We start from the raw sequence: 27429 nt of genomic DNA on the forward strand, positions 1-27429 counted from the left end.
CATTCCTCAGATAAAACACTGCCTTCCCGAACTCCTTCTCAGCGGCCAAAACACCATCTCTCCCCAACAAGTCCTCCATAGCCTCCGCGCACTTTTCCAGGGTAGTTCCAGGACGCAAAATACATTGCACCCCGCGTTCGACTTTCACCGTCCGAAACAGGGCGTTGTCCGAGGCTGGAGAGGCAGCCGCCTTTGCATAACTCCCCGCAGGCCTGCGACTCCCTGTAGACCGGTCCGGCATGTTGGTTCAATGTCCGAATGGAGAATGATACGGTGGTGCTGCTTATTAAGTCCTGGAGCGAGTTAAGTAACTGGCTGGAAAAGTTTGTACTCGACAGTACCTTGCTGGCTCAGTGCCAGAAATTCCAATGCCAGGGAAGTCCTGTTAGTCCTGCAGAACTTCCAGGCCGTGAGAGGTCGAGACGTCTCAAACGATGTTTTGGCTGCTACATCGAACGTGAGTTACACCGATAAAGATGGAAGGAGGTTGTCCCAATGTCAGTGGGGGAACAATGGTGTTTCTCTCCGGTTTTTGGAGTGACCCGGCTTCCTGGCGAGTTGCCAGCGGCCACAGCAGGGTGCTACGCAGTTCACAGCTGTCAACGAACCCTGTCCAAACTGTCAGAAAAACTCCAAACGAAGCTTCCACTCTAAACCAGCCGCTCACTTAGATGTCCAAGAGACGTTTCAAACCAATTCCAAGTAACTCACGACCTTCAGAACAGCTCCACTCTGTGTCTGACCCCGGGAGTGTGTGATCGGGCGGGGTGGAGGGAGATTCACTCTGTATCTGACCCCGGGAGTGTGTGATGGGACGGTGTGGAGGGAGATTCACTCTCTGTCTGACCCCGGGAGTGTGTGATGGGACAGTGTAGGAGTTTTGCTCTGTAACTCCCACCAGTCCCTACACTCGACATTCCCCTGTTCAGACCTCTCTTTCCTTCACCTCCTCATCCCAGAGGACTGAAGAAATTGAGCATGTCTCCATCGACCTGTGCCAATTATTTATCGATACACTACAGCAGGTTTCAGAATCAGAATCGGGTTTATTATGTGTTGTGAAATTTGTTAACTTAGCAGCAGCAGTCCAGTGTAATACAGGATAATTTAGAGAGAAAAATATCCATTCAGAAATTGGATGGCAGAGTGGAAGAAGCTGTTCCTGAATTGTTGAGTGTGTGCTTTCAGGTGTCTGTACCTTCTCCCTGACATTAACAATGAGAAGAGGGCATGTTCTGGGTGATGGGGGTCCACAGTCATGGATGTAGAGGGAGTAGAGCAGTGGGCTCAGCACGCCTGCCTGAGTTATGCCGGTGTTGATCGTCAGCAAGGAGGAGATATTACCACCAGATTGTGGTCTTCTGGTTAGGAAGTTGAAGATCCAATTGCAGAGGGAGCTTATCAATCAGGACTGTGAGAATGAGGGTGTTAAATGCTGATCAAAAGTCAATGAACAGCATCCTGACATAGTTGTTTGTGTTGTCCAGATGATCTAAGGCGGTGTGAAGAGCCATTGAGATTGCATCTGCCATTGACCTATTGTGGCAATAGGCAAATTGTAGTTGGTCCTGGTCCTTGTTGAGGCTGGAGTTCATTCTAGCTATGACCAACCTCTGAAAGCATTTCATCACCATAGATGTGAAAGTGCCTGGGTGACCGTCATTAAGGCAGCTCACATTACTCTTCTTAGGTAATTTTTGCCTTTTGGAACTTCTGACCGTATCAGTGAGAGGTTAAAAACGTCCAGTTGGTTGGCACAGCTTTTCAGAGCCTTACCTGGTACTCCATTGGTCCCTGTTACCTTGTGAGGGCTCACCTTCCTTAAAGACAATTGGCAGATGTCACAGAGTCACTGGGTGCATCAGGGATCTTCTCAGCTGTAGTTAAGTTCTCCCTTTCAAAGCGTGCATCGAAGGCATTGAGTTCATCTGGTAGTGAAGCATCGCTGCCATTCATGCTATTGGGTTTCGCTCTGTAGGAAGTAATGTCTTGCAGACCCTGTCAGGGTTGTCGTGCATCAGATATCACTTCCAACCTCGTTTGAAATTGTCGCTTCGCCCTTGAAATAGCCCTCTGCAAATCATACCTGGTTTTCTGGTACAGACCTGGGTTGCCGGACTTGAATGCCACAGATCTGGCCTTCAGTAGATGACGTACTTCCTGGTTCATCCACGGCTTTTGGTTTGGGAACGTACAGTAAGTCTTTGTAGGCACACACTCATCCACACAGGTTTTAATGAAGTCAGTAACAACTGCAGCATACTCATCCAGATTCAAAGATGAATCCCTGAATACGGTCCAGTCCACTGATTCAAAGCAGTCCTGTAGGTGCTCCTGGGCTTCCCTTGTCCAAACCTTCTTGGTCCTCACTGCTGATGTTGCAGTCGTCAGTCTCTGTCTGTACTCAGGGAGTAGAAGTACAGCCGGGTGATCAGACTGCCCGAAGTGAGGGTGAGGAATAGCACGGTAGGTGCTCTTGATGGTGGTGTGTTGTTTCCTCTGGTATTGCAAGTGATCTATTGATGATAATTATTTAGTGACAGTTTTGAGATGTCGTGCACACTGCTCAGATCAACTCCAGCCTGTTTGACATTGGCCTGAGGCTCAATAAGGCAAAGGCTCTGCCTGAGACCACAAGAAACCACAATTCAGCACATCACAGAAATCAGTCTCTGTGGACTTCCTGCAGACCTTACTTACCCCAGAGATTCTTTCTTCTCCCCTCTCCATCAGGCAAAAAATACAAAAGCCTGAAATATGCCCCACCAGGCTTGAGGACTGCTTCTACCCCGCTGTTATCGGACTATCGTACGGTCCCCCAGTACAATAAGACAGCTGCTACCCCGCTGTTATCAGACTATTGAACGGTCCCCCAGTACGATAAGACAGCTTCTACCCCGCTGTTATCAGACTATTGAACGGTCCCCCAGTACGATAAGACAGCTTCTACCCCGCTATTATCAGGCTATTGAACGGACCCCCAGAACGATAAGACAGCTTCTACCCCGCTGTTATCAGGCTATTGAACGGACCCCCAGTACGATAAGACAGCTTCTACCCCGCTGTTATCAGACTATTGAACGGTCCCCCAGTACGATAAGACAGCTTCTACCCCGCTGTTATCAGACTATTGAACAGTCCCCCAGTACGATAAGACAGCTTCTACCCCGCTGTTATCAGACTATTGAACGGTCCCCCAGTACGATAAGACAGCTTCTACCCCGCTGTTATCAGGCTATTGAACGGTCCCCCAGAACGATAAGACAGCTTCTACCCCGCTGTAATCAGACTATTGAACGGTCCCCCAGTACGATAAGACAGCTTCTACCCCGCTGTTATCAGACTATTGAACGGTCCCCCAGTACGATAAGACAGCTGCTACCCCGCTGTTATCAGACTATTGAACGGTCCCCCAGTACGATAAGACAGCTTCTACCCCGCTGTTATCAGACTATTGAACGGTACCCCAGTACGATAAGACAGCTTCTACCCGCTGTTATCGGACTATCGTACGGTCCCCCAGTACGATAAGACAGCTTCTACCCCACTGTTATCGGACTATCGTACGGTCCCCCAGTACGATAAGACAGTTTCTACCCCACTGTTATCAGACTATTGAGCGGTCCCCCAGTACGATAAGACAGCTTCTACCCCACTGTTATCAGACTATTGAACGGTCCCCCAGTACGATAAGACAGCTTCTACCCCGCTGTTATCAGACTATTGAATGGTCCCCCAGTACGATAAGACAGCTTCTACCCCGCTGTTATCAGACTATTGAACGGTACCCCAGTACAATAAGACAGATTCTACCCCACTGTTATCAGACTATTGAACGGTCCCCCAGTACAATAAGACAGCTTCTACCTCGCTGTTATCAGACTATTGAACGGTCCCCCAGTACGATAAGACAGCTTCTACCCCGCTGTTATCAGGCTATTGAACGGTCCCCCAGAACGATAAGACAGCTTCTACCCCGCTGTAATCAGACTATTGAACGGTCCCCCAGTACGATAAGACAGCTTCTACCCCGCTGTTATCAGACTATTGAACGGTCCCCCAGTACGATAAGACAGCTGCTACCCCGCTGTTATCAGACTATTGAACGGTCCCCCAGTACGATAAGACAGCTTCTACCCCGCTGTTATCAGACTATTGAACGGTACCCCAGTACGATAAGACAGCTTCTACCCGCTGTTATCGGACTATCGTACGGTCCCCCAGTACGATAAGACAGCTTCTACCCCACTGTTATCGGACTATCGTACGGTCCCCCAGTACGATAAGACAGTTTCTACCCCACTGTTATCAGACTATTGAACGGTCCCCCAGTACGATAAGACAGCTTCTACCCCACTGTTATCAGACTATTGAACGGTCCCCCAGTACGATAAGACAGCTTCTACCCCGCTGTTATCAGACTATTGAATGGTCCCCCAGTACGATAAGACAGCTTCTACCCCGCTGTTATCAGACTATTGAACGGTACCCCAGTACAATAAGACAGATTCTACCCCACTGTTATCAGACTATTGAACGGTCCCCCAGTACAATAAGACAGCTTCTACCTCGCTGTTATCAGACTATTGAACGGTCCCCCAGTACGATAAGACAGCTTCTACCCCGCTGTTATCAGACTATTGAACGGTCCCCACTACGATAAGACAGTTTCTACCCCGCTGTTATCAGGCTATTGAACGGACCCCCAGAACGATAAGACAGCTTCTACCCCGCTGTTATCAGGCTATTGAACGGACCCCCAGTACGATAAGACAGCTGCTACCCCGCTGTTATCAGACTATTGAACGGTCTCACCAGTACGATAAGACAGTTTCTACCCCACTGTTATCAGACTATTGAACAGTCCCCCAGTACGATAAGACAGCTTCTACCCCGCTGTTATCAGACTATTGAACAGTCCCCCAGTACGATAAGACAGCTTCTACCCCGCTGTTATCAGACTATTGAACGGTCCCCCAGTACGATAAGACAGCTTCTACCCCGCTGTTATCAGGCTATTGAACGGTCCCCCAGAACGATAAGACAGCTTCTACCCCGCTGTAATCAGACTATTGAACGGTCCCCCAGTACGATAAGACAGCTTCTACCCCGCTGTTATCAGACTATTGAACGGTCCCCCAGTACGATAAGACAGCTGCTACCCCGCTGTTATCAGACTATTGAACGGTCCCCCAGTACGATAAGACAGCTTCTACCCCGCTGTTATCAGACTATTGAACGGTCCCCCAGTACGATAAGACGGCTTCTACCCGCTGTTATCGGACTATCGTACGGTCCCCCAGTACGATAAGACAGCTTCTACCCCACTGTTATCGGACTATCGTACGGTCCCCCAGTACGATAAGACAGTTTCTACCCCACTGTTATCAGACTATTGAACGGTCCCCCAGTACGATAAGACAGCTTCTACCCCACTCTTATCAGACTATTGAACGGTCCCCCAGTACGATAAGACAGCTTCTACCCCGCTGTTATCAGACTATTGAATGGTCCCCCAGTACGATAAGACAGCTTCTACCCCGCTGTTATCAGACTATTGAACGGTCCCCACTACGATAAGACAGCTTCTAGCCCGCTGTTATCAGGCTATCGAATGGTCCCCCAGTACGATAAAACAGCTTCTAGCCCGCTGTTATCAGAGTATTGAACGGTCCTCCAGTACGATAAGACAGCTTATACCCCGCTGTTATCAGACTATTGAACGGTCCCCCAGAACGATAAGACAGCTTCTACCCCGCTGTTATCAGACTATTGAACGGTCCCCCAGTACAATAAGACAGATTCTACCCCACTGTTATCAGACTATTGAACGGTCCCCCAGAACGATAAGACAGCTTCTACCCCGCTGTTATCAGACTATTGAACGGTCCCCACTACGATAAGACAGTTTCTACCCCGCTGTTATCAGACTATTGAACGGTCCCCCAGTACGATAAGACATCTTCTAGCCCGCTGTTATCAGGCTATCGAATGGTCCCCCAGTACGATAAAACAGCTTCTAGCCCGCTGTTATCAGAGTATTGAACGGTCCTCCAGTACGATAAGACAGCTTATACCCCGCTGTTATCAGACTATTGAACGGTCCCCCAGAACGATAAGACAGCTTCTAGCCCGCTATTATCAGGCTATCGAATGGTCCCCCAGTACGATAAAACAGCTTCTAGCCCGCTGTTATCAGAGTATTGAACGGTCCTCCAGTACGATAAGACAGCTTATACCCCGCTGTTATCAGACTATTGAACGGTCCCCCAGAACGATAAGACAGCTTCTACCCCGCTGTTATCAGAGTATTGAACGGTCCTCCAGTACGATAAGACAGCTTATACCCCGCTGTTATCAGACTATTGAACGGTCCCCCAGAACGATAAGACAGCTTATACCCCGCTGTTATCAGACTATTGAACGGTCCCCCAGAACGATAAGACAGTTTCTACCCCGCTGTTATCAGACTATTGAACAGTCCCCCAGTACAATAAGACAGATTCTACCCCGCTGTTATCAGACTATTGAACGGTCCCCCAGTACAATAAGACAGCTTCTACCTCGCTGTTATCAGACTATTGAACGGTCCCCCAGTACGATAAGACAGATTCTACCCCGCTGTTATCAGACTATTGAACGGTCCCCCAGTATGATAAGACAGCTTCTACCCCGCTGTTATCAGACTATTGAACGATCCCCAGTACGATAAGACAGCTTCTACCCCGCTGTTATCGGACTATTGAACGGTCCCCATTACGATAAGAGTTTCTACCCCGCTGTTATCAGACTATTGAATGGTCCCCCAGTACGATAAGACAGCTTCTACCCCGCTGTTATCAGACTATTGAATGGTCCCCCAGTACGATAAGACAGCTTCTACCCCGCTGTTATCAGACTATTGAATGGTCCCCCAGTACGATAAGACAGCTTCTACCCCGCTGTTATCAGACTATTGAATGGTCCCCCAGTACGATAAGACAGCTTCTACCCCGCTGTTATCAGACTATTGAATGGTCCCCCAGTATGATAAGACAGCTTCTACCCCGCTGTTATCAGACTATTGAACAGTCCCCCAGTACGATAAGACAGCTTCTACCCCGCTGTTATCAGACTATTGAACGGTCCCCAGTACGATAAGATGGACTCTTGACCTCACGATCTATCTTGTTGTGACCCTTGCACCTTATTGTCTGCCTGCCCTTTCTCTGGAACTAAAACACTTTATTCTGCATTCTGTTATTGTTTTCCCTTGTTCTACCTCGATGCACTGTGTAATGATCTGATCTGTATGCAAGACAAGATTTTCACTGTATCTCTGTACGTGTGACAATGATAAACCAGTTCTAGTAATACCCAATACTAAACTCTCTTCCAGAGTACAGCATTGGACCTCCTGGAGAAAGGCCTTGATGTCCATGTGATTGCAGATGCCTGCTCCTCACGTAGGTGAGAACCGAGGACCACTGGGGAGTCAAAGCATCCCAACCCATAGCACAGAAACAGGCCCTTAAGCCCAACATGCCCATCTGAGCTAGTCTCCCTCTAACCGTTTCATATTCATGTGCTTGTCTGAGGACCCTCATGTTGTTAAAATGTTCTTAAATGTTCCTGCCTCAACCACTTCTTCTGGCAGCTCGTTCCATAGACAGACCATCCTCTGGATGAAAAAGTTGCCCCTCGGATCCCTATTAAATATTTCTCCCCTCTCACCTTAACCCTGCGCCCTCTGGTTCTTGATTGCCCAACCCTGGGGAAAAAGACTGTCACGTTCACCCTATCTGTGCCCCTCATGGTTTTATATGCCTCTCTCCACACTTTTGTAAGATCCGCGCTGTTTCCTCCACTTGAAGGTTTAAAATTCCAACCTGTCTCTCTCAAACTCAGTCTCACAAGTCCCATCCTCATAAATCTCCTCTGCACTCTTTCCAGTTCAGTAGCACCTTTCCTACAGCAGGGCGACCAGAACAAAACACAATACACCAACGTCTTGTACAACTGCAACATAACGTCCCAACACCTGTACTCAGTGCCCCGACTGATGAAGGGCAGTGTGGCAATCACCTTCTTCACTGCCCTGTCTACCTGTGACTCCACCTTCAGGGAACCATGTCCTTGTACCCCACCGCCTTATTTCCACCATGGACATCCAGTCCCTATATACCTCCATCCCCCACCTGGACGGTCTCAAAGCTCTTCGCTTCTTTTTCGATTCCAGACCTAACCAATTCCCCTCTACCACCACTCTCCTCCGTCTGGCGGAATTTCTCCTTTGGCTCCTCCCACTTCCTCCAAACCAAGGGTGTCGCCATGGGCACCCGTACGGGTCCCAGTTATGCCTGCCTTTTTGTTGGCTTTGTGGAATGGTTCATGTTCCAAGTCTATACAGGTATCCGTTCCCCCTCTTTTCCTTGAGCTACATTGACGATGGCATTGGCTCTGCCTGCTGCACGCATGCTGAGCTCGTTGACTTCATTAACTTTGCCTCCAACTTTCACCCTGCCCTCAAATTTACCTGGTCTATTTCTGACACCTCCCTCCCCTTTCTTGATCTTTCTGTCTCCATCTCTGGAGACAGCCGATCTACCAATATCTACTATAAGCCTACAGACTCTCACAGCTACCTGGACTATTCCGCTTCCCACCCAGTGTCTTGCAAAAATGCCATCCCCTTCTCACAATTCCTCCATCTCTGCTGCATCTGCTGTCAGGACGAAGGAGATGGCTTCCTTTTTTAAACAAAGGGGCTTCCCGTCTCCCACCATCAACTCTGCTCTCAAACTCATTTCTCCCATTTCCTGCACATCTGCCCTCATCCCATCCGCCCACCACCCCATCGGGATAGGGTTCCCCTTGTCCTTACCTACCACCCCACCAGCCTCCGGGTCCAACGTATAATTCTCTGTAACTTCCACCACCTCCAACGGGATCCCACTACCAAGCACATCTTTCCCTCCCCCCCCTTTCTGCTTTCCACAGGGATCGCTCCCTACGTGACTCCCTTGTCCACTCGTCCGTCCCCCCCATCCCTTCCCACCGATCCCCCTCCTGGCACTCATCCTTGTAAGCGGAACAAGTGCTACACCTGCCCTTACACCTCCTCCCTCACCACCATTCAGGGCCCCAGACAGTCCTTCCAGGTGAGGCGACACTTCACCTGTGAGTCGGCTGGTGTGGTATACTGTGTCCGGTGCTCCCGGTGTGGCCTTTTATATATTGGTGAGACCCGACGCAGACTGGAAGACCGTTTCACTGAACACCCACGCTGTGTCCGCCAGAGAAAGCAGGATCTCCCAGTGGCCACACATTTTAATTCCACGTCCCATTCCCATTCTGATATGTCTATCCACGGCCTCCTCTACTGTCAAAATGAATCCACACTCAGGTTGGAGGAACAACACCTTATATACCGGCTGGGTAGCCTCCAACCTGATGGCATGAACATTGACTTCTCTAACTTCCGTTAATGCCCCTCCTCCCCTTCTTACCCCATCCCTGACATATTTAGTTTTTTTCTCTCTCTCTCCCCATCACTCTGCCTGTTCTCCATCTCCCTCTGGTGCTCCCCTCCCCCTTTCTTTCTCCCTAGGCCTCCCGTCCCATGATCCTCTCCCTTCTCCAGCTCTGTATCCCTTTTGCCAATCACCTGTCTGGCTCTCAGCTTCATCCCACCCTCTCCGGTCTTCTCCTATCATTTCGCATTTCCCCCTCCCCCTCTTACTATCTTTCCTTTCAGTTAGTCCTGACGAAGGGTCTCAGCCCGAAACGTCGACAGTGCTTCTCCCTATAGATGCTGCCTGGCCTGCTGTGTTCCACCAGCATTTTGTGTGTGTTGTCTGTCCTGACGAAGGGTCTCGGCCCGAAACGTCGACAGTGCTTCTCCCTATAGATGCTGCCTGGCCTGCTGTGTTCCACCAGCGTTTTGTGTTTGTTGCTTGAATTTCCAGCATCTGCAGATTTCCTGATATTTGCCCTGTAGCCCTGAATTGTCAATCCTGGTTGGACAAACCCTGGTTTGAGTTCTCAGAACACAATACCTTGCGCTGAGCTGAATTAAACTGCATTTAAACAGCTCACTTCCCTACTGGATGGAAACTCCTCCAATGATTTTCGACAATATTCTTCACTGACTCGTGAGTCCTTCGCTCTCCTCTCCCTCAGATCTCTCAAACTTTGGGACCTGTTTACGGCAGGGAGCAGCTTCCTTGAGTGAGCAGTGGGTGTAGTCAGAGCTTGTCAAACAGGAAGGGGGAGTGGCCCTAAATTGATACCACTACTAGTGGGGATGAGGAAGGATCTGGTCCGGAAAGATCCTGTCCTGAAATTGATGAAGATGAGAATTGCAATCTGGGCAAGACCGGGGGGTGGGGGAGGTTCACGGTGTGGGAGCCTGGGAGACGATGACAATGAAGGAGTGCAAAAGGGTTGCATTAGAATCAGGATTAAACTCTGAAGTGAAGGGGTGGTGGTGGGACCGAGACCCAGATTGAATTCCTGCACAACGCCATCTCTTCCAGCCAAGTAGACCGACTCCTGGCGTTTTCCAGAATGCGGCAGAGTGGAGCCTTCATCACCACAAGCGAGGCAGCTCTCCTACAGCTCCTGTCCGGTGCAAAGCACCCAAAATTCCGGGAGGTAAGGAACCCTGTGTACTCCCCACCTGGGTCAGATCTACGCCAGGACATCGTGCACAGTTCCCGTCTCTGTATCCCTGAGTCAGACCCACACCGGGAGCACCGTGCACAGTTCCCATCTCCATATCCCTGGGTCAGACCCACACCGGGAGCACCGTGCACAGTTCCCATCTCCATATCCCCCTGGGTCAGACCCACACTGGGATCACCGTGCACAAGTTCCTGTCTCCATATTCCTGGGTCAGACCCACACCGGGAGCACCGTGCACAGTTCCCATCTCCATAACCCCCTGGGTCAGACCCACACCGGGAGCACCGTGCACAGTTCCTGTCTCCATATCCCCCTGGGTCAGACACACACCAGGATCACCGTGCACAGTTCCTGTCTCCCTATCCTCCTGGGTCAGACCCACACTGGGAGCACCGTGCACAGTTCCTGTCTCCATATTCCTGGGTCAGACCCACACCGGGAGCACCGTCCACAGTTCCCATCTCCATATCCCCCTGGGTCAGACCCACACCGGGATCACCGTGCTCAGTTCCAGTCTCTGTATCCCTGGGTAAGACCCACACCAGGATCACCGTGCACAGTTCCCATCTCCATATCCCCCTGGGTCAGACCCACACTGGGAGCACCGTGCACAGTTCCTGTCTCCATATCCCCCTGGGTCAGACCCACACCGGGAGCACCGTGCACAGTTCCCATCTCCCTATCCCCCTGGGTCAGACCCACACCAGGAGCACTGTGCACAGTTCCCATCTCCCTATCCCCCTGGGGCAGACCCACACTGGGAGCACCGTGCAAAGTTCCCGTCTCCGTATCCCCCTGGGTCAGACCCACACCGGGAGCACCGTGCACAGTTCCCATCTCCCTATCCCCCTGGGGCAGACCCACACCGGGAGCACCGTGCACAGTTCCCATCTCCCTATCCCCCTGGGGCAGACCCACACTGGGAGCACCGTGCAAAGTTCCCGTCTCCGTATCCCCCTGGGTCAGACCCACACCGGGAGCACCGTGCACAGTTCCCATCTCCCTATCCCCCTGGGTCAGACCCACACCGGGATCACCGTGCACAGTTCCCGTCTCTGTATCCCTGGGTCAGACCCACACTGGGAGCACCGTGCACAGTTCCCGTCTCTGTAACCCCCTGGGTCAGACACACACCGGGAGCACCGTGCACAGTTCCCATCTCCGTATCCCTGGGTCAGACCCACACTGTTGATCAGTGATAATTTCACTATGCTGACAGTGGATTGGGGTGGGTGGGGCTCTATCACCTGTGTAACCACTGTTAATTAATTTGCAGGTTCAGAAAATCATTATGGAACCAGCCCCTGATAGTAATCTCATTGGGCTCTTCAGGGATGGAGTGATGCCTTTTGGATGAGTTCTCCCCCACCCTGTCCCATCCCTCCCTCAGCCCACAGACAATTTCCCCGTCACTGACTCTTCTCACCCACTGAAACCCATCCCTCAACCCATGGACACTGTCCCCATCATTGATTCACCCCCATCACTCACTGGATCCCTTCCCTCAGCCCACTCTCCCTTGCCACACCCACAGGATGTGGGATGAGACTGGAACATGCAGGAAGCCGTGCCTGAGGCTGGGATAAAACTTGGCTGTCCAGCAGAGAACCTGTGCCCTCCTGTCCTGCTGCAGCGACTGCGACGTCCTTTCGACGTGCTCTCCTTCTGACTGGTGAAGCAGGCCAAGCGACATGGGAAATAAAATCATTTTGTCATGTGCTTCTTGTCTGTTGTTTTAGTCATGTCGTATGAATGCTTACGCATACAAACCCGACCTACCATTTGGGATATATACACAGAAAGGTGCCAGGAACATCAGGAAGGATCCCACGCACCCTGCTCATGGACTGTTTGTCCCACTCCCATCAGGGAGGAGGCTATGCAGCATTCACACCAAAAAACAGTTCCTTTCCTCAAGCAGTAAGGCTGATCAACACCTCTACCTAGTAAATCACATCTCCACACCCCTTTATCATTACTTGTCAGTCCATACAACTTAGGAACAGAATTTGACCCATCGAGGCTGCTCCGTCATTCAATCATAGCAAATCCTTTTCTCTCCTCAGCCCCATTCCACGGTATTCTCCCCGTAACCTTTGATGCCGTGTCCAATCAATCTCTGTCTTAAATACACACAATGACCTGGTCTCCATAGCTGCCTGTGGTAATAAATTCCACAAATTCACCACCCTCTGGCTAATGAAATGTCCCTGAATCTCTGTTTTAAATAAATGCCCCCTATCCTGAGGCTGTGCTCTCTTGTCTGAGACCCCCCCCCCCCCAGCACGGGAAACATCCTTTCCACATCTACTCCCAGGGTTCTACAGGTTTCAATGAGATATACCAATTACAGCACGGAAACAAGCTATCTCGGCCCTTCAAGTCCGTGCCAAACGCTTACTCTCACCTAGTCCCACCAACATGCACTCAGCCCACAACCCTCCATTCCTTTCCTGTCCATGTACCTATCCAATTTTACTTTAAATGACAAAATCGAACCTGCCTCTACCACTTCGACTGGAAGCTCGTTCCACACAGCTACCACTCTCTGAGTAAATAAATTCCCCCTCATGTTACCCCTAAACTTTTGCCCCTTAACTCAACTCATCCTCTTGTTTGAATCTCCCCTACTCTCAATGGGAAAAGCCTATCCACGTCAACTCTATCTATCCCTCTCATAGTTTTAAATACCTCTCCTGAGTTCCCCGTTACGTCACGTGACTGGGGTTGCAGCTATACTGGACTTGAGGTCATGGTCTTGTGATGGTGGAGTGACGTCATTTCCCGCCAGTAGAGGTCATGTGACAGGGTGTAAGAAGGACCTCTCCCTGTGAGAAGGGGCAGTTCGTGGCTGGTTTTGCCATTTTGACTTCATGCCACTGCGTGATCTAATATTATGATGCAGTGTGGTTGAAAGATGGAGTTTTATCTAATGCCTAAAGTTTAAAAGGTCATTGCCAGCAGTTCCTTTATAATACTGCTAGTTGAGAATCAGTGGAGATTGGAGTTCGGGAGTTAAACAATCGAGGAAAGTCGATTTCGAGGTGAAACAGGTGCGACCTTGTTTGATCCTCATTCGGAAGGAATTCGTTCACTGTTCCCGTGTTAATCCCTGTGAATAGCAGAAAGGATTGGGAACAGTTTTGTAAAGGAAGGGTCAGTGCCTTTAAGCCGTTTCATTTCATCTTCGTAAATTCTCCGTGGGAAAAGTAGTTCGACTGGGAATCGCAGCAAGATGACATGAAAGAGAATTTAAATCGTCTTAAAAAGTCTCTCCCTTAAATGGACTGTAAGAATTTTGAACTTCTGCAATACTACTTTGAAGAACTGTTTTTGCAACATCGCTTTAAGAACTGTTTAAGCTGCTGCACAGCAGCTGATTTCCGGTTACAATAGTGATTTGTTTACCTTTGGGGGTTTGTTTTTCAGTGTTTTAATAAACGTTTTATTTGTTATCAAAACCCTGCCTCACTCATATATTTATTGTTGCTGAGTCCATTACACCACCCCCACCCAACCTTCTACGCTCCAAAGAATAAAGTCCTAACTTGTTCAACCTTCCCCTGTAACTTAGGTGCTGAAACCCAGGTAACATTCTAGTAAATCTCTGTACTCTCTCTATTTTGTTGACATCTTTCCTATAATTCGGTGACCAGAACTGTACATAATACTCCAAATTTGTCCTCACCAATGCCTTGTACAATTTTAACATTATATCCCAACTCCTATATTTAATGCTCTGATTTATGCTCTGAAGGCTAATAAATCCCCGGGTCCAGATGGTCTGCATCCGAGGGTTCTAAAAGAGGTGGCTCAGGAAATTGCGGATGCATTGGTAATCATTTTCCAATGTTCCTTAGATTCAGGATCAGTTCCTGAAGATTGGAGAGTGGCTAATGTTATCCCACTTTTCAAGAAGGGAGGGAAGGAGAAAATGGAGAACTATCGCCCTGTTAGCCTAACGTCAGTCGTGGGGAAGATGCTTGAGTCCATTATTAAGGACGAAATAGTGGCACATCTAGATGGCAGAAATAGGATTAGGCCGAGCCAGCATGGATTTACCAAGGGCAAATCATGCTTGACTAATCTGTTGGAGTTTTTTGAGGGTGTAACAAGGATGTTAGACGAGGGTAAGCCAGTGGATGTTGTGTACCTAGATTTTCAGAAGGCATTCGATAAGGTGCCACATAGGAGATTGGTGAGTCAAATCAGAGCTCATGGCATTGGGGGCAGGGTTTCAACATGGATAGAAAACTGGTTGGCAGATAGAAAGCAAAGGGTAGCAGTGAATGGGTGTTTCTCGGACTGGCTGGAGGTGACTAATGGGGTACCACAGGGCTCTGTATTGGGACCACAGCTCTTTATGATTTATGTCAACGATTTAGATGAGGGCATTGAAAACTATATCAGCAAGTTTGCTGACGATACTAAACTGGGTGGCAGTGTGACATGCGAAGAGGACGTTAGGAGAATACAGGGAAACTTGGATAGGTGGGGTGAGTGGGCAGATACTTGGCAGATGTCATTCAATGTGAATAAATGTGAAGTTATCCACTTCGGAAGCAGGAACAAGAGGGCAGAGTATTGTCTGAATGGTGTAGAGTTAGGTAAGGGAGAAATGCAAAGAGACCTAGGAGTCCTAGTTCATCAGTCAATGAAGGTGAATGAGCAAGTGCAACAGGCAGTGAAGAGGGCAAATAGAATGTTGGCCTTTATTACAAGGGGAATTGAGTACAAGAGCAAGGATGTCCTTTTGCATTTGTACAGGGCCCTGGTGAGACAACACGTGGAATATTGTGTACAGTTTTGGTCTCCAGGTTTAAGGAAGGACATTCTGGCAATTGAGGAAGTGCAGCGTAGATTCACTAGGTTGATTCCTGGGATGGCAGGGCTGTCTTACGCAGAGAGATTGGAGAGATTGGGCTTGTACACGCTGGAATTGAGGAGATTGAGAGGGGATCTGATTGAAACGTTTAAGATAATTAAAGGATTTGATAGGAATGAGGCAGGAAATATGTTCCAGATGTTGGGAGAGTCCAGTACCAGAGGGCATGGATTGAGAATAAGAGGTCAGTTATTTAAAACAGAGTTGAGGAAAAGCTTCTTCTCCCAGAGGGTTGTGGAGATGTGGAATGCACTGCCTCGGAAGACGGTGGAGGCCAATTCTCTGGATGCTTTCAAAAAGGAGCTAGATAGATATCTGATGGATAGGGGAATCAAGGGATATGGGGACAAGGCAGGGACTGGGTATTGATAGTGAATGATCAGCCATGATCTCAGAATGGCGGTGCAGACTCGAGGGGCCGAATGGTCTACTTCTGCACCTATTGTCTATTATAAAGGCCAGCATACCAAAAGCTTTCTTCACCACCCTATCCACATGAGATTCCACCTTCAGGGAACTATGCACCATCATTCCTAGATCACTCTGTTCTACTGCATTCTTCAATGCCCTACCATTTACCGTGTATGTCCTATTTGGATTATTTTTGGATTATTTGTACCAAAATGTAGCACCTCACACTTATCAGCATTAAACTCCATCTGCCATCGTTCAGCCCACTCTTCTAAGTGGCCTAAATCTCTCGCAAGCTTTGAAAACCTACTTCATTATCCACAACGCCATCTACCTTAGTATCATCTGCATACTTACTAATCCAATTTACCACCCCATCATCCAGATCATTAATGTATATGACAAACAACACTGGACCCAGTACAGATCCCTGAGGCACACCACTAGTCACCGGCCTCCAACCTGACAAACAGTTATCCACCACTACTCTCTGGTATCTCCCATCCAGCCACTGTTGAATCCATTTCACTACTTCGATATTAATTCCTAACAATTGAAACTTCCTAACTAACCTTCCATGTGGAACTTTGTCAAAAGCTTTACCGATGTCCATATAGACAACATCCACTGCTTTACTCTTGTCAACTTTCCTCGTAACCTCTTCAAAAAATTCAATAAGATTTGTCAAACATCCACGCACAAATCCATGTTGACAGCTCCTAATCAGACCCTGTCTATCCAGATAATTATATATAACATCTCTAAGAATACTTCCCATTAAATTACCCACCACTGACGTCAAACTTACAGATCCCCTTCTCATCCTCCTAGTTCCAGCAAATGTTTGGTACCTTATGTACAGACACTCCTATGTATAGCGCCTCCTTATGGACATACAACCAATTTGTGTAAAGAAGCTACCTTACTCTTTTTATTGTTATTCAATCATAGAAAACTACAGCACAGATTTAAGCCCTTTGGCCCATCTATTATGCTGAACCATTTAAACTGCCTACTCCCATTGACCCTCACCAACACCATAGCCCTCCGTACCCCTTCCATCCCAACTTTACTCAAATTGAGCCTGCACACACAACTTGCGCTGGCAACTCATTTCACACCCTCACCACCCTCTGAGTGTAAAAGTTTCCCTCATGTTCTCCTTAAACATTTCACTTTTCATCCTTAGCCTCTAGTCATCATAGCTCCCAACCTCAGTGGAGAAAAGCCTGTTTGCATTTACTGAATATAAACCCCTCGATTTTATATTTCTCTGTCAAGTCTTCCCTCAATCTTCGACATTCCAAGGAATAATCTCCTTTTAGACTCGATGACTTTCGTCTGGTCAGGGGAAGTGAGGAGTTATAGGGAAGTAATCACACTGGGGCTTTGGGAGACAGAGAATTGGGTAACAGGAGAGGGAAGGGCAAGAGTCAGATACCAGTGGGTACCCCTGTAGCTGTCCCCCTTGACAATAAGTACTCCAGCTGGGGGGAATGACCTACCTGGGGGAAGCAACAGTGGTCCCTCCCTGTCTCCACTCTCTCCTCCCTCCCCTCACTCCCTGCCCCAGTGGCTCAGAAGGGTAGGGAAAGGAAGCGAATGGCAGCAGTGATAGGGGGACTCTATAGTTAGGGGGTCAGACAGGCGATTCTGTGGACGCATGAAAGAAATGCAGATGGTAGTTTGCCTCCCAGGTGCCGGGGTCCGGGATGTTTCTGATCACATTCACAATATCCTAAAGTGAGAAGATTAACAGTCAGAAGTCGTGGTACATAATTGGTACCAATGACATGGGAAGGAAAAGGGAAGAGGTCCTGAAAGGAGAATATGGAGAGTTAGGAAGGCAGTTGAGAAGATGGACTGCAAAGGTAGTAATCTCAGGATTTCTGCCTGTGCCACGTGACAGTGAGAGTAGGAATGGAATTAGGTGGAGGATAAATGAGTGGCTGAGGGATTGGAGCAGGCGTCAGGGATTCAAGTTTCTGGATCATTGGGACCTCTTTTGGGACAGGTGTGACCTGTACAAAAAGGACGGGTTACACTTGAATCCCAGGGGGACCAATAGCCTGGCAGGGAGATTTGCTGAGGCTACTGGGGAGACTTTTAACTAGAATGGTTGGGGGGTGGGAATCAATTTGAAGAGACGAGGAGAGAGGAAGTTAGTTCACAAATAGAGAAAGCTGGTAAACAGTGTGTGAGGGAGGTTAGGCAGGTGATAGAGAAGGGGAGCACTTAGTCCGAAGATGTAGGGGAGAAGGAAGAAAACGATAAAAGATAATAAAGTTCTTAAATGCATCTATTTTAATGCTAGGACCATTGTAAGAAAGGTGGATGAGCTTAGAGCATGGATTGATACCTGAAAATATGATGTTGTAGATATTAGTGAAACATGGTTGCAGGAGGGATTGGCAACTAAATATTCCTGGATTTCGTTGCTTCAGGTGTGATAGAATTGGAGGGGCAAGAGGAAGAGGTGTTGCATTGCTTGTCCGAGAAAATATTACAGCGGTGCTTTGGCAGTATAGATTAGAGGGCTCATCTAGAGAGGCTATTTGGGTGGAATTGAGGAATGGGAAAGGTGTAGTAACACTTATATGGGTGTATTATAGACCACCTAATGGGGAGCGAGAATTGGAGGAACAAATTTGTAAGGAGATAGCAGATATTTGCAGTAAGCCCAAGTCCCACATTGATAGTGGGAGATTTTAATTTTTCACACAAAGACTGGGAAGCCCATTCTGTAAAAGGGCTGGATGGTTTGGAGTTTGTAAAATGTGTGCAAGATAGTTTTTTGCAGCAATACATAGAGGTACTGACTGGAGAAGGGGCAGTGTTGGATCTTCTGTTAGGGAATGAGATAGGTCAGGTGACGGACATTTGTGTTGGGGAGCACTTCGGGTCCAGTGATCACAATGCCATTAGTTTCAATATAATTATGGAGAAGGATAGGACTGGACCCAGGGTTGAGATTTTTGATTGGAGAAAGGCTAACTTTGAGGAAATGTGAAAGGACTTAGAAGGAGTGGATTGGGACAATTTGTTTTATGGGAAGGATGTAATAGAGAAATGGAGGTCATTTGAAAGTGAAATTTTGAGGGTACAGAATCTTTATGTTCCTGTTAGGTTGAAAGGAAAGGTTAAGAGTTTGAGAGCGCCATGGTTTTCAAGGGATATTGGAAACTTGGTTCGGAAAAAGAGGGAGATCTACAATAAGCAGCATGGAGTAAATGAGGTGCTCGAGGAATATAAAGAATGTAAAAAGAATCTTAAGAAAGAAATTAGAAAAGCTAAAACAAGATATAAATCCGAAGGGTTTCTACAGTTATATTAATAGCAAAAGGATGGTGAGGGATAAAATTGGTCCCTTAGAGAATCAGAGTGGACAGCTATGTGTGGAGCCGAAAGAGATGGGGGAGATTTTGAACAATTTCTTTTCTTTGGTATTCACTAAGGAGAAGGATATTGAATTGTGTAAGGTAAGGGAAACAAGTAAGGAAGTTAAGGAAACTATGACAATTAAAGAGGAGGAAGTACTGGCACTTTTAAGGAATATAAAAGTGGATAAATCTCCGGGTCCTGACACGATATTCCCTAGGACCTCAAGGGAAGTTGGTGTAGAAATAGCAGGGGCTCTGACAGAAATATTTCAAATGTCATTAGAAACGGGGATGGTGCCGGAGGATTGGCATATTGCTCATGTGGTTCCATTGTTTAAAAAGGGTTCTAAGAGTAAACCTAGCAATTTTAGGCCTGTCAGTTTGATGTCAGTGGTGGGTAAATTAATGGAAAGTATTCTTAGAGATGGTATATATAATTATTTGGATAGACAGGGTCTGGTTAGGAATAATCAGCATGGATTTGTGCGTGGAAGGTCATGTTTGACAAACCTTATTGAATTTTTTGAAGAGGTTATGATTAAAGTTGATGAGGGTAAAGCCGTGGATGTTGTCTGTATGGACTTCAGTAAGGCCTTTGACAAGGTTCCGCATGGAAGGTTAGTTAGGAAGGTTCAATCTTTAGCTGTTAATATTGAATTAGTAAAATTGATTGAACAGTGGGAGATGCCAGAGAGTAGTGGTGGATAAGTGTTTGTCAGGTTGGAGGCCGGTGACTAGTGGTGTGCCTCAGGGATCCAGTGTTATTTGTCATATACATTAATGATCTGGATGATGGGGTGGTAAATTGGATTAGTAAGTATGCAGATGATACTAAGGCAGGTGGCATTGTGGATAATGAAGTAGGTTTTCAAAGTTTGCAGAGAGATTTAGGCCAGTTAGAAGAGTGGGCTGAGCGATGGCAGATGGAGTTTAATGCTGATAAGTGTGAGGTGCTACATTTTGGTAGGACTAATCAAAATAGGACATACATGGTAAATGGTAGAGCATTGAAGAATGCAGTAGAACAGAGTGATCTAGGAATAATGGTGCATAGTTCCCTGAAGGTGGAATCTCATGTGGATAGGGTGGTGAAGAAAGCTTTTGGTATGCTGGCCTTTATAAATCAGAGCATTGAGTATAGGAGTTGGGATGTAATGTTAAAATTGTACAAGGCATTGGTATGGCCGAATTTGGAGTATTGTGTATAGTTCTGGTCACCGAATTATAGGAAAGATATCAACAAAATAGAGAGAGTACAGAGATTTACTAGAATGTTACCTGGGTTTCAGCACCTAAGTTACAGGGAAAGGCTGAACAAGTTAGGTCTTTATTCTTTGGAGCATAGAAGGTTGAGGGGAGACTTGATAGAAGTATTTAAAATAATGAGGGGGATAGATCAAGCTGATGTGGATAGGCTTTTTCCATTGAAAGTAGGGGAGAATCAAACAAGAGGACATGATTTGAGAGTTAGGGGGCAAAAGTTTAAGGGTAACATGAGGGGGAATTTCTTTACTCAGAGAGTGGTAGCTGTGTGGAATGAACTTCCAGTAGAAGTGGTAGAGGCAGGTTCGGTATTGTCATTTAAAGTAAAATTGGATAGGTATATGGACAGGGAAGGAATGGAGGGTTATGGGCTGAGTGCAGGTTGGTGGGACTAGGTGAGTGTAAGCGTCAGCGCGGACTAGAAGGGCCAAGATGGCCTGTTTCCGTGCTGTAATTGTTATATATGATTGATAATTTCAACAACGTCACTCAATACACTGTTAAGATCAGGTGACATTTTCCAGCCAGCCGGCATTTCCCTGTGTAGACTGGCGTTCAGGAGCAACCTCTGACTCGGGTAGTGAAACCAGACAGCCGTCCAGTCATAGCTGCAGCCCCATCTGTGCATATTCCAACCCAGAATGACCAGCCCAGTTTGCCTGACATGTAGTCATTCAAAGACTTGAATAGTTTGGCCCCAGTTGTGTTAGTTGGCAGCCGCAGTGCACACAACACATCCTCGTGCACATCATCCTGAAACATTTATCACACATAAACACATAAAAAGATGCCTTGTTGTCGACATCGGTAGACTCGTTGACCTGGATAGCGCACCGTGGTGACTCGTTAACCCGTTCCAACAGCTGTGCTTCGATCTCCTCCACTGTGTCATCGATTCTCCTCGAAACTGTGGGAGCTACCTGTGCCATCTTGTTAGCTGCAGCTTCTCCCACAGTTCACGGCACATGCCCTTGGCAGCAGGCAGCATCAATTCTTCACCAACAGTGAAAGGCTTCTTCGCCTTAGCAACACGGCCAACCTCTGAGTACGACGCTCCCGGAGCAGCAGCATTTGTGGAGCTGGTGGCTCTCGGCACTTGCTTCTGTCCCGCTTGCTCACGTTTTTTCCACTCAAAAAACTCAGCGGGTTTGTCTTTAAGTGCAGGGTGCTTGGACTCAGGGTGCCGAAGCAGTTTTGAGAGCTTCATTGCCTCATTAGACAGCTTGTCTCCACCTATCACACACAGGCGGCTTGGAGTGTGCGAGTCACATTAAAGCCATATTTTATGTACGACTCGTCGTACTTTCTGTTGAAGCTTTATTTTTGCAGTCTCGGCCTCAGCTGTCTCTGCGTTATCATCATCGTTAGGCCTTTTATGTTCCCTACCACCTCTTCCAAAGAAACTCCCAAGCAATGTTTGTTTTTCACTCGTCGAGTGACCGACTGATGACCTCGCTTGCGTTCAGGTTCAACAGTCGGCGTGACAGGGAAAGAGGAAAGGTACAGCTTTGCAGCCCAGTGGTTGGGGACGACTGCCTTAAGTGTTCCTGATGCATCTACAATTATCACCACCCCTGGTAGGGTGCTCCACACCCCAACCACCCTCTGTGTAAAACAATCTACCCCTGACAAACCACCTTAGACTTTCTACCAATTGCCTTAAAATTACAAGGCTCACCAGCATCTTTACTCTCTCAGCAAGTCAAGGTTTGTCTTGTCACTGAACACTTACAGATGTCCTGTTCAAAGTAATAGGACTGGTTGGAGCACAGTCTGGTACAGCAATTCAAACACACAGGGACATGGCACCAAGGGTTGGCAGTAGGTTGTTGTGTTACAATGGGACATTGACAAGATGCACAGCTGGGCTGACAAGTGGCAGATAGAGTTTAACCCAGAAAAGTATGAAGTAATTTACTTTGGAAAGTCAAACTTGAAGGCAGAATACAGAGTTAATGGTAGGATTCTTAGCAGTGTGGAGGAAAGAGGGATCTTTTAGCAGCCACAGTTAACAGGGTGGCCCTTTGTTATTTTGGGGATTGAGTTCATGAGCTGCAAAGTAAAGTTGTAGCTCTGTAAATCCCTGGTTAGACCACACTTGGAAATCAGTGTTCGGTTCTCATCACCTCATTACAGGAAGGATGTGAGAGATTTACCGGGGTACTGCCAGGATGGGAAAAGGTTGAGTGAGCTTGGACTTTTCTCTCTGGAGTGAAGGAGGCTTAGAGAGGGTGGACAGCCGGAGACGGTTTCCCAGGGTGGAAATGGCCAATATGACGGGGGATAATTTTAAGGTGATTGGAGGAAAGTATGGGGGGGGGGTGGAAAACCAAGGTGTTTATTTTTACAGTGTGTGGAGCACACTACCAGGAAGGGGGAGATAATTAGGGACAATCCAGATAGACATATGGGTGATAGAAAAATGGAGGCTTACAGAGGAGAGGAGGATGAAGCTGATCTTGGAGTGGGGTAAAGGTCAGTACAACTGAAGGGCCTGTATATCAGTGATGTTCACGATCCAGTTGATGATGGGTAAAGCCCTTCTCATCTCTGAGCACATCTACATAGAGTGCTGCTGCATCCATCCATCAGGAGCCTCAGGACTCCCTCCACCAGATCAGGAACAGTTACCAACCATCGGTCTTCTGAACCAGCGTGGATAACTTCACTAAAATGATTCTATGACCTACAGCCTCTATTTCAAGGAATCATGTTGTAATTCTGTGTGAATAGGAATTCTGCCAGCTGTGTCTGGCCAAATGGCCTGTTCTAATGTTCCCACTGTTATTATTTTGCACAATTTGCTTTCTTTTGCACATTGGTGGGTTGTCAGTCTTGGTTAATGTAGAGATTTTAATGTAATGAGGTTAATGTAAATTCTATTGTTTTTATTTCCCTATAAATGTCTGCAAACAACCCCAGCAACAATATATACTTCAACATTAAATTTACTTTCAACACGAGTGTAGTAACAGCAGGATTTGAGCCTAAGAGAAGGGAGAAGAGAGAACGTCCGGTGTGGGTGGGGTATTTGATCACGCTGGCTGTTTTACTGAGTCAGTGGGAAGTGTGGACGGAGTCCATGGAGGGGAGACTGGTTTCCCTGCTGTGCTGAGCTGTGTGTCCACAACTCTCTGCGGTCCCGGGCGGGGCAGTTGCCGTTCCGAGCTGTGATGATCCGGATCAGATGCTTTCTGTGGGGCATCGGTGAGGGTCAACGGGGACGTGCTGAATTTTTTTCGCCTCCTGAGGAAGTAGAGGAGTTGATGGGCTTTCCTAGCCAAAAAGTCTGGACCAGGACAGGCTGTTGGTGATGTTCACACTTGGGAATTTGAAGATCTACATCCTCTTCGCCTCAGCACCGGAGATGTAAACAGGAGTGCGTACAGTGTTCCCACCCCCCACCCTCAGTGAAGTCAATGAAGTCTTTTGTTTAGTGAACATTCAGAAATGGCCTGAAGACTCCTACACCAGCAGTAAGACTCTACGTTAAAAAGGAATCACCTCTTTCCTGCTGAGATGGGAATGGGGAGGAGAGCATAGGTGAAAATGGAAGGCACAACACGGATACACACGCAGTGGGATTCAGATATGCAGTATTATTAGGGAGACTTCCAGAGAAAGGGGAGGAGATGCATGACTGACTGGATCCAGCTGTCAGATCACTCCGTCTGGGCTCACAGGGAAATGACAAGGTGCAAAGAGACTGGGCACAAAGGGACACTGCAGGGTGGATTATCGTCTGAGCATACGGGGACACTGCAGGGTGCATTATAGTCTGTGCACACAGGGAGACTGCAGGGTGCAGAGAGTCTGGGTACACGGGGAGACTGCAGGGTGCATTATAGTCTGGGCACACGGGGAGACTGCAGGGTGCATTATCGTCTGGGTACACGGGGAGACTGCAGGGTGCAACGAGACTGGGCACAAGGGGACACTGCAGGGTGCATTATCATCTGAGCATATGGGGAGACTGCAGGCTGCATTATTGTCTGGGCACATGGAGACTGACGGATGCAAAGAAACTGGGCACACGGGGAGACTGCAGGATGCAACGAGACTGGGCACACAGGGAGACTGCAGGATGCAACGAGACTGGGCACACAGGGAGACTGCAGGATGCAGAGAGTCTGGGTACACGGGGAGACTGCAGGGTGCAGAGAGTCTGGGTACACGGGGAGACTGCAGGATGCAAAGAAACTGGGCACACGGGGAGACTGCAGTATGCAGAGAGACAGGGCACATTGAGAGACTGTAGGGAGCAATATTGTCTGGGCACACGGGGAGACTGCAGGATGCAAAGAGACTGGGCACAAGGGGACACTGCAGGGCGCATTATCGTCTGAACATATGGGGAGACTGCAGGGTGCATTATAGTCTGGGTACACGGGGAGACTGCAGGGTGCAGAGAGACTGGTCACAAAGGGGACACTGCAGGGTGCATTATAGTCTGGGCAGTCGGGGAGACTGCAGGGTGTGTAGAGACTGGGTACAAGGGGAGACTACAGGATGCAAAGACACAGGGCACAAGGGGACACTGCAGGGTGCAGAGAGTCTGGGCACACGGGGAGACTGCAGGGTGCAGAGAGTCTGGGTACACGGGGAGACTGCAGGGTGCAGAGTCTGGGTACACGGGGAGACTGCAGGGTGCAGAGAGTCTGGGTACACGGGGAGACTGCAGGGTGCAGAGAGTCTGGGTACACGGGGAGACTGCAGGGTGCAGAGAGTCTGGGCACACGGGGAGACTGCAGGGTGTAGAGAGTCTGGGTACACGGGGAGACTGCAGGGTGCAGAGAGTCTGGGTACACGGGGAGACTGCAGGGTGCAGAGAGTCTGGGTACACGGGGAGACTGCAGGGTGCAGAGAGTCTGGGCACACGGGGAGACTGCAGGGTGCAGAGAGTCTGGGCACACGGGGAGACTGCAGGGTGCAGAGAGACAGGGCACACAGGGAGACTGCAGGATGCATTATAGTCTGGGCACACGGAGACACTGCAGGGTGCATTATCGTCTGAGCATACGGGGAGACTGCAGGGCACATTATCGTCTGGGCACACGGGGAGACTGCAGTGTGCAGACAGACAGGAAACATGGGGAGACTGTAGGGAGCACTACAGTCTGGGCACACGTAGACACTGCAGGGTGCATTATCGTCTGAGCACACGGGGAGACTGCAGGGTGCATTATCGTCTGGGCACTCAGGAAGACTGCAGGGTGCACAGAGACAGGGCACATGAGGAAACTGCAAGGTATATTATCGTCCGGGCACACGGGGAGACTCAGAGTGCAACGAGACTGGGCTCACGGGGAGACTGCAGGGTGCAAAGAGACAGGGCACAAAGGGACATTGCAGGATGCATTATTGTCTGAACATTTGGGGAGACTGCAGGGTGCAGAGAGACAGGGCACACGGGGAGACTGCAGTATGCAGAGAGACAGGGCACATGGGGAGACTGTAGGGAGCAATATTGTCTGGGAACACGGGGAGACTGCAGGGTGCATTATAGTCTGGGCACACAGGGAGACTTAAGGGTGCATTATACTCTGGGCACACGGAGAGACTGCAGGATGCAAAGAGACAGGGCACAAGTGGACTCTGCAGGGTGCACTATCGTCTGGACAAACGGGGAGCCAGGAAGGTGCAAGGAGACTTTGTACACGTGGAGACTGAAGGGTGAAAGGAGATTGGGCACACGGGGAGACTGCAGGGTGCATTATAGTGTGGTCACCCAGGGAGACTGCAGGGTGCAGAGAGACAGGACACATGTGGAGACTGTAGGGTGTATTATCGTCAGGGCACACGGAGAGACTCAGGGTGCAGAGAAACAGGGCACAAGTGGACACTGCAGGGTGCATTATCATCTGGACACATGGGGAGACTGCAGGGTGCATTACAGTTTGGGCACATGGGGAGACTGCAGGGTGCAGAGAGTCTGGGTACACGGGGAGACTGCAGGGTGTATTATCGTTAGGGCACACGGGGAGACTGCAGCATGCATTATCGTCTGGGCACACAGAGAGACTGCAGTGTGCAGAGAGACAGGGCACATGGAGAGACTGTAGGGAGCATTATTGTCTGGGAAACGGGGCGACTACAGGGTGCATTACAGTCTGGGCAGACGGGGAGACTGCAGGGTGCATTATAATCTGGGCATACAGGGAGACTGCAGGGTGCATTATCGTCTGGGCACACGGGGAGACTGCAGAGAGTGTAGTGACTGGGCATACGGGGAGACTACAGGATGCAAAGAGTGAGCACAAGGGAACACTGCAGGGTGCATTATCGTCTGGGAACACGGGGAGACTGCAGGTTGCAAAGAAACTGGGCACACGGGGAGACTGCAGGATGCAGAGAGTCTGGGTACATTGGGAGACTGCAGGGTGCAGAGAGACAGGGCACACGGAGACGCTGCAGGGTGCATTATCGTCTGAGCATATGGGGAGACTGCAGGGTGCATTATAGTCTGGGCATACAGGGAGACTGCAGGGTGCAATATTGTCTGGGCACACGGGGAGACTGCAGGGTGCATTATCGTCTGGGCACACAGGGAGACTGCAGGGTGCATTATTGTCTGGGCACACGGAGAGACTGCAGTGTGCAGAGAGACAGGGCACATGGAGAGACTGTAGGGAGCAATATTGTCTGGGCACACGGGGAGACTGCAGGGTGCATTACAGTCTGGGCAGACGGGGACACTGCAGGGTGCATTATCATCTGAGCATATGGGGAGACTGCAGGTTGCATTATTGTCTGGGCACATGGAGACTGACGGATGCAACGAGACTGGGCACACGGGGAGACTGCAGGATGCAAAGAGACAGGGCA

General features: G+C 48.8%; 1 protein-coding gene across 1 annotated transcript in view; it reads left to right on the forward strand.

The window, feature by feature from the left end:
* The window catches only part of isoc2 (isochorismatase domain containing 2), a 38583-nt gene extending 26199 nt beyond the window's left edge, over positions 1–12384 (forward strand). Inside the window, exons 4-6 of the mRNA XM_059957661.1 lie at positions 7379–7449; positions 10518–10635; positions 11942–12384. Coding sequence (XP_059813644.1) covers positions 7379–7449; positions 10518–10635; positions 11942–12022 — 270 coding nt within the window. The 3' untranslated portion in view covers positions 12023–12384. The remainder of the gene's footprint in view (positions 1–7378; positions 7450–10517; positions 10636–11941) is intronic.
* The last annotated feature ends 15045 nt before the right edge of the window (positions 12385–27429 follow it).

This window comes from Hypanus sabinus (genome assembly GCF_030144855.1).
Source record: "Hypanus sabinus isolate sHypSab1 chromosome 24 unlocalized genomic scaffold, sHypSab1.hap1 SUPER_24_unloc_7, whole genome shotgun sequence".
In the NCBI taxonomy this organism is placed as follows: Eukaryota; Metazoa; Chordata; class Chondrichthyes; order Myliobatiformes; family Dasyatidae; genus Hypanus; species Hypanus sabinus.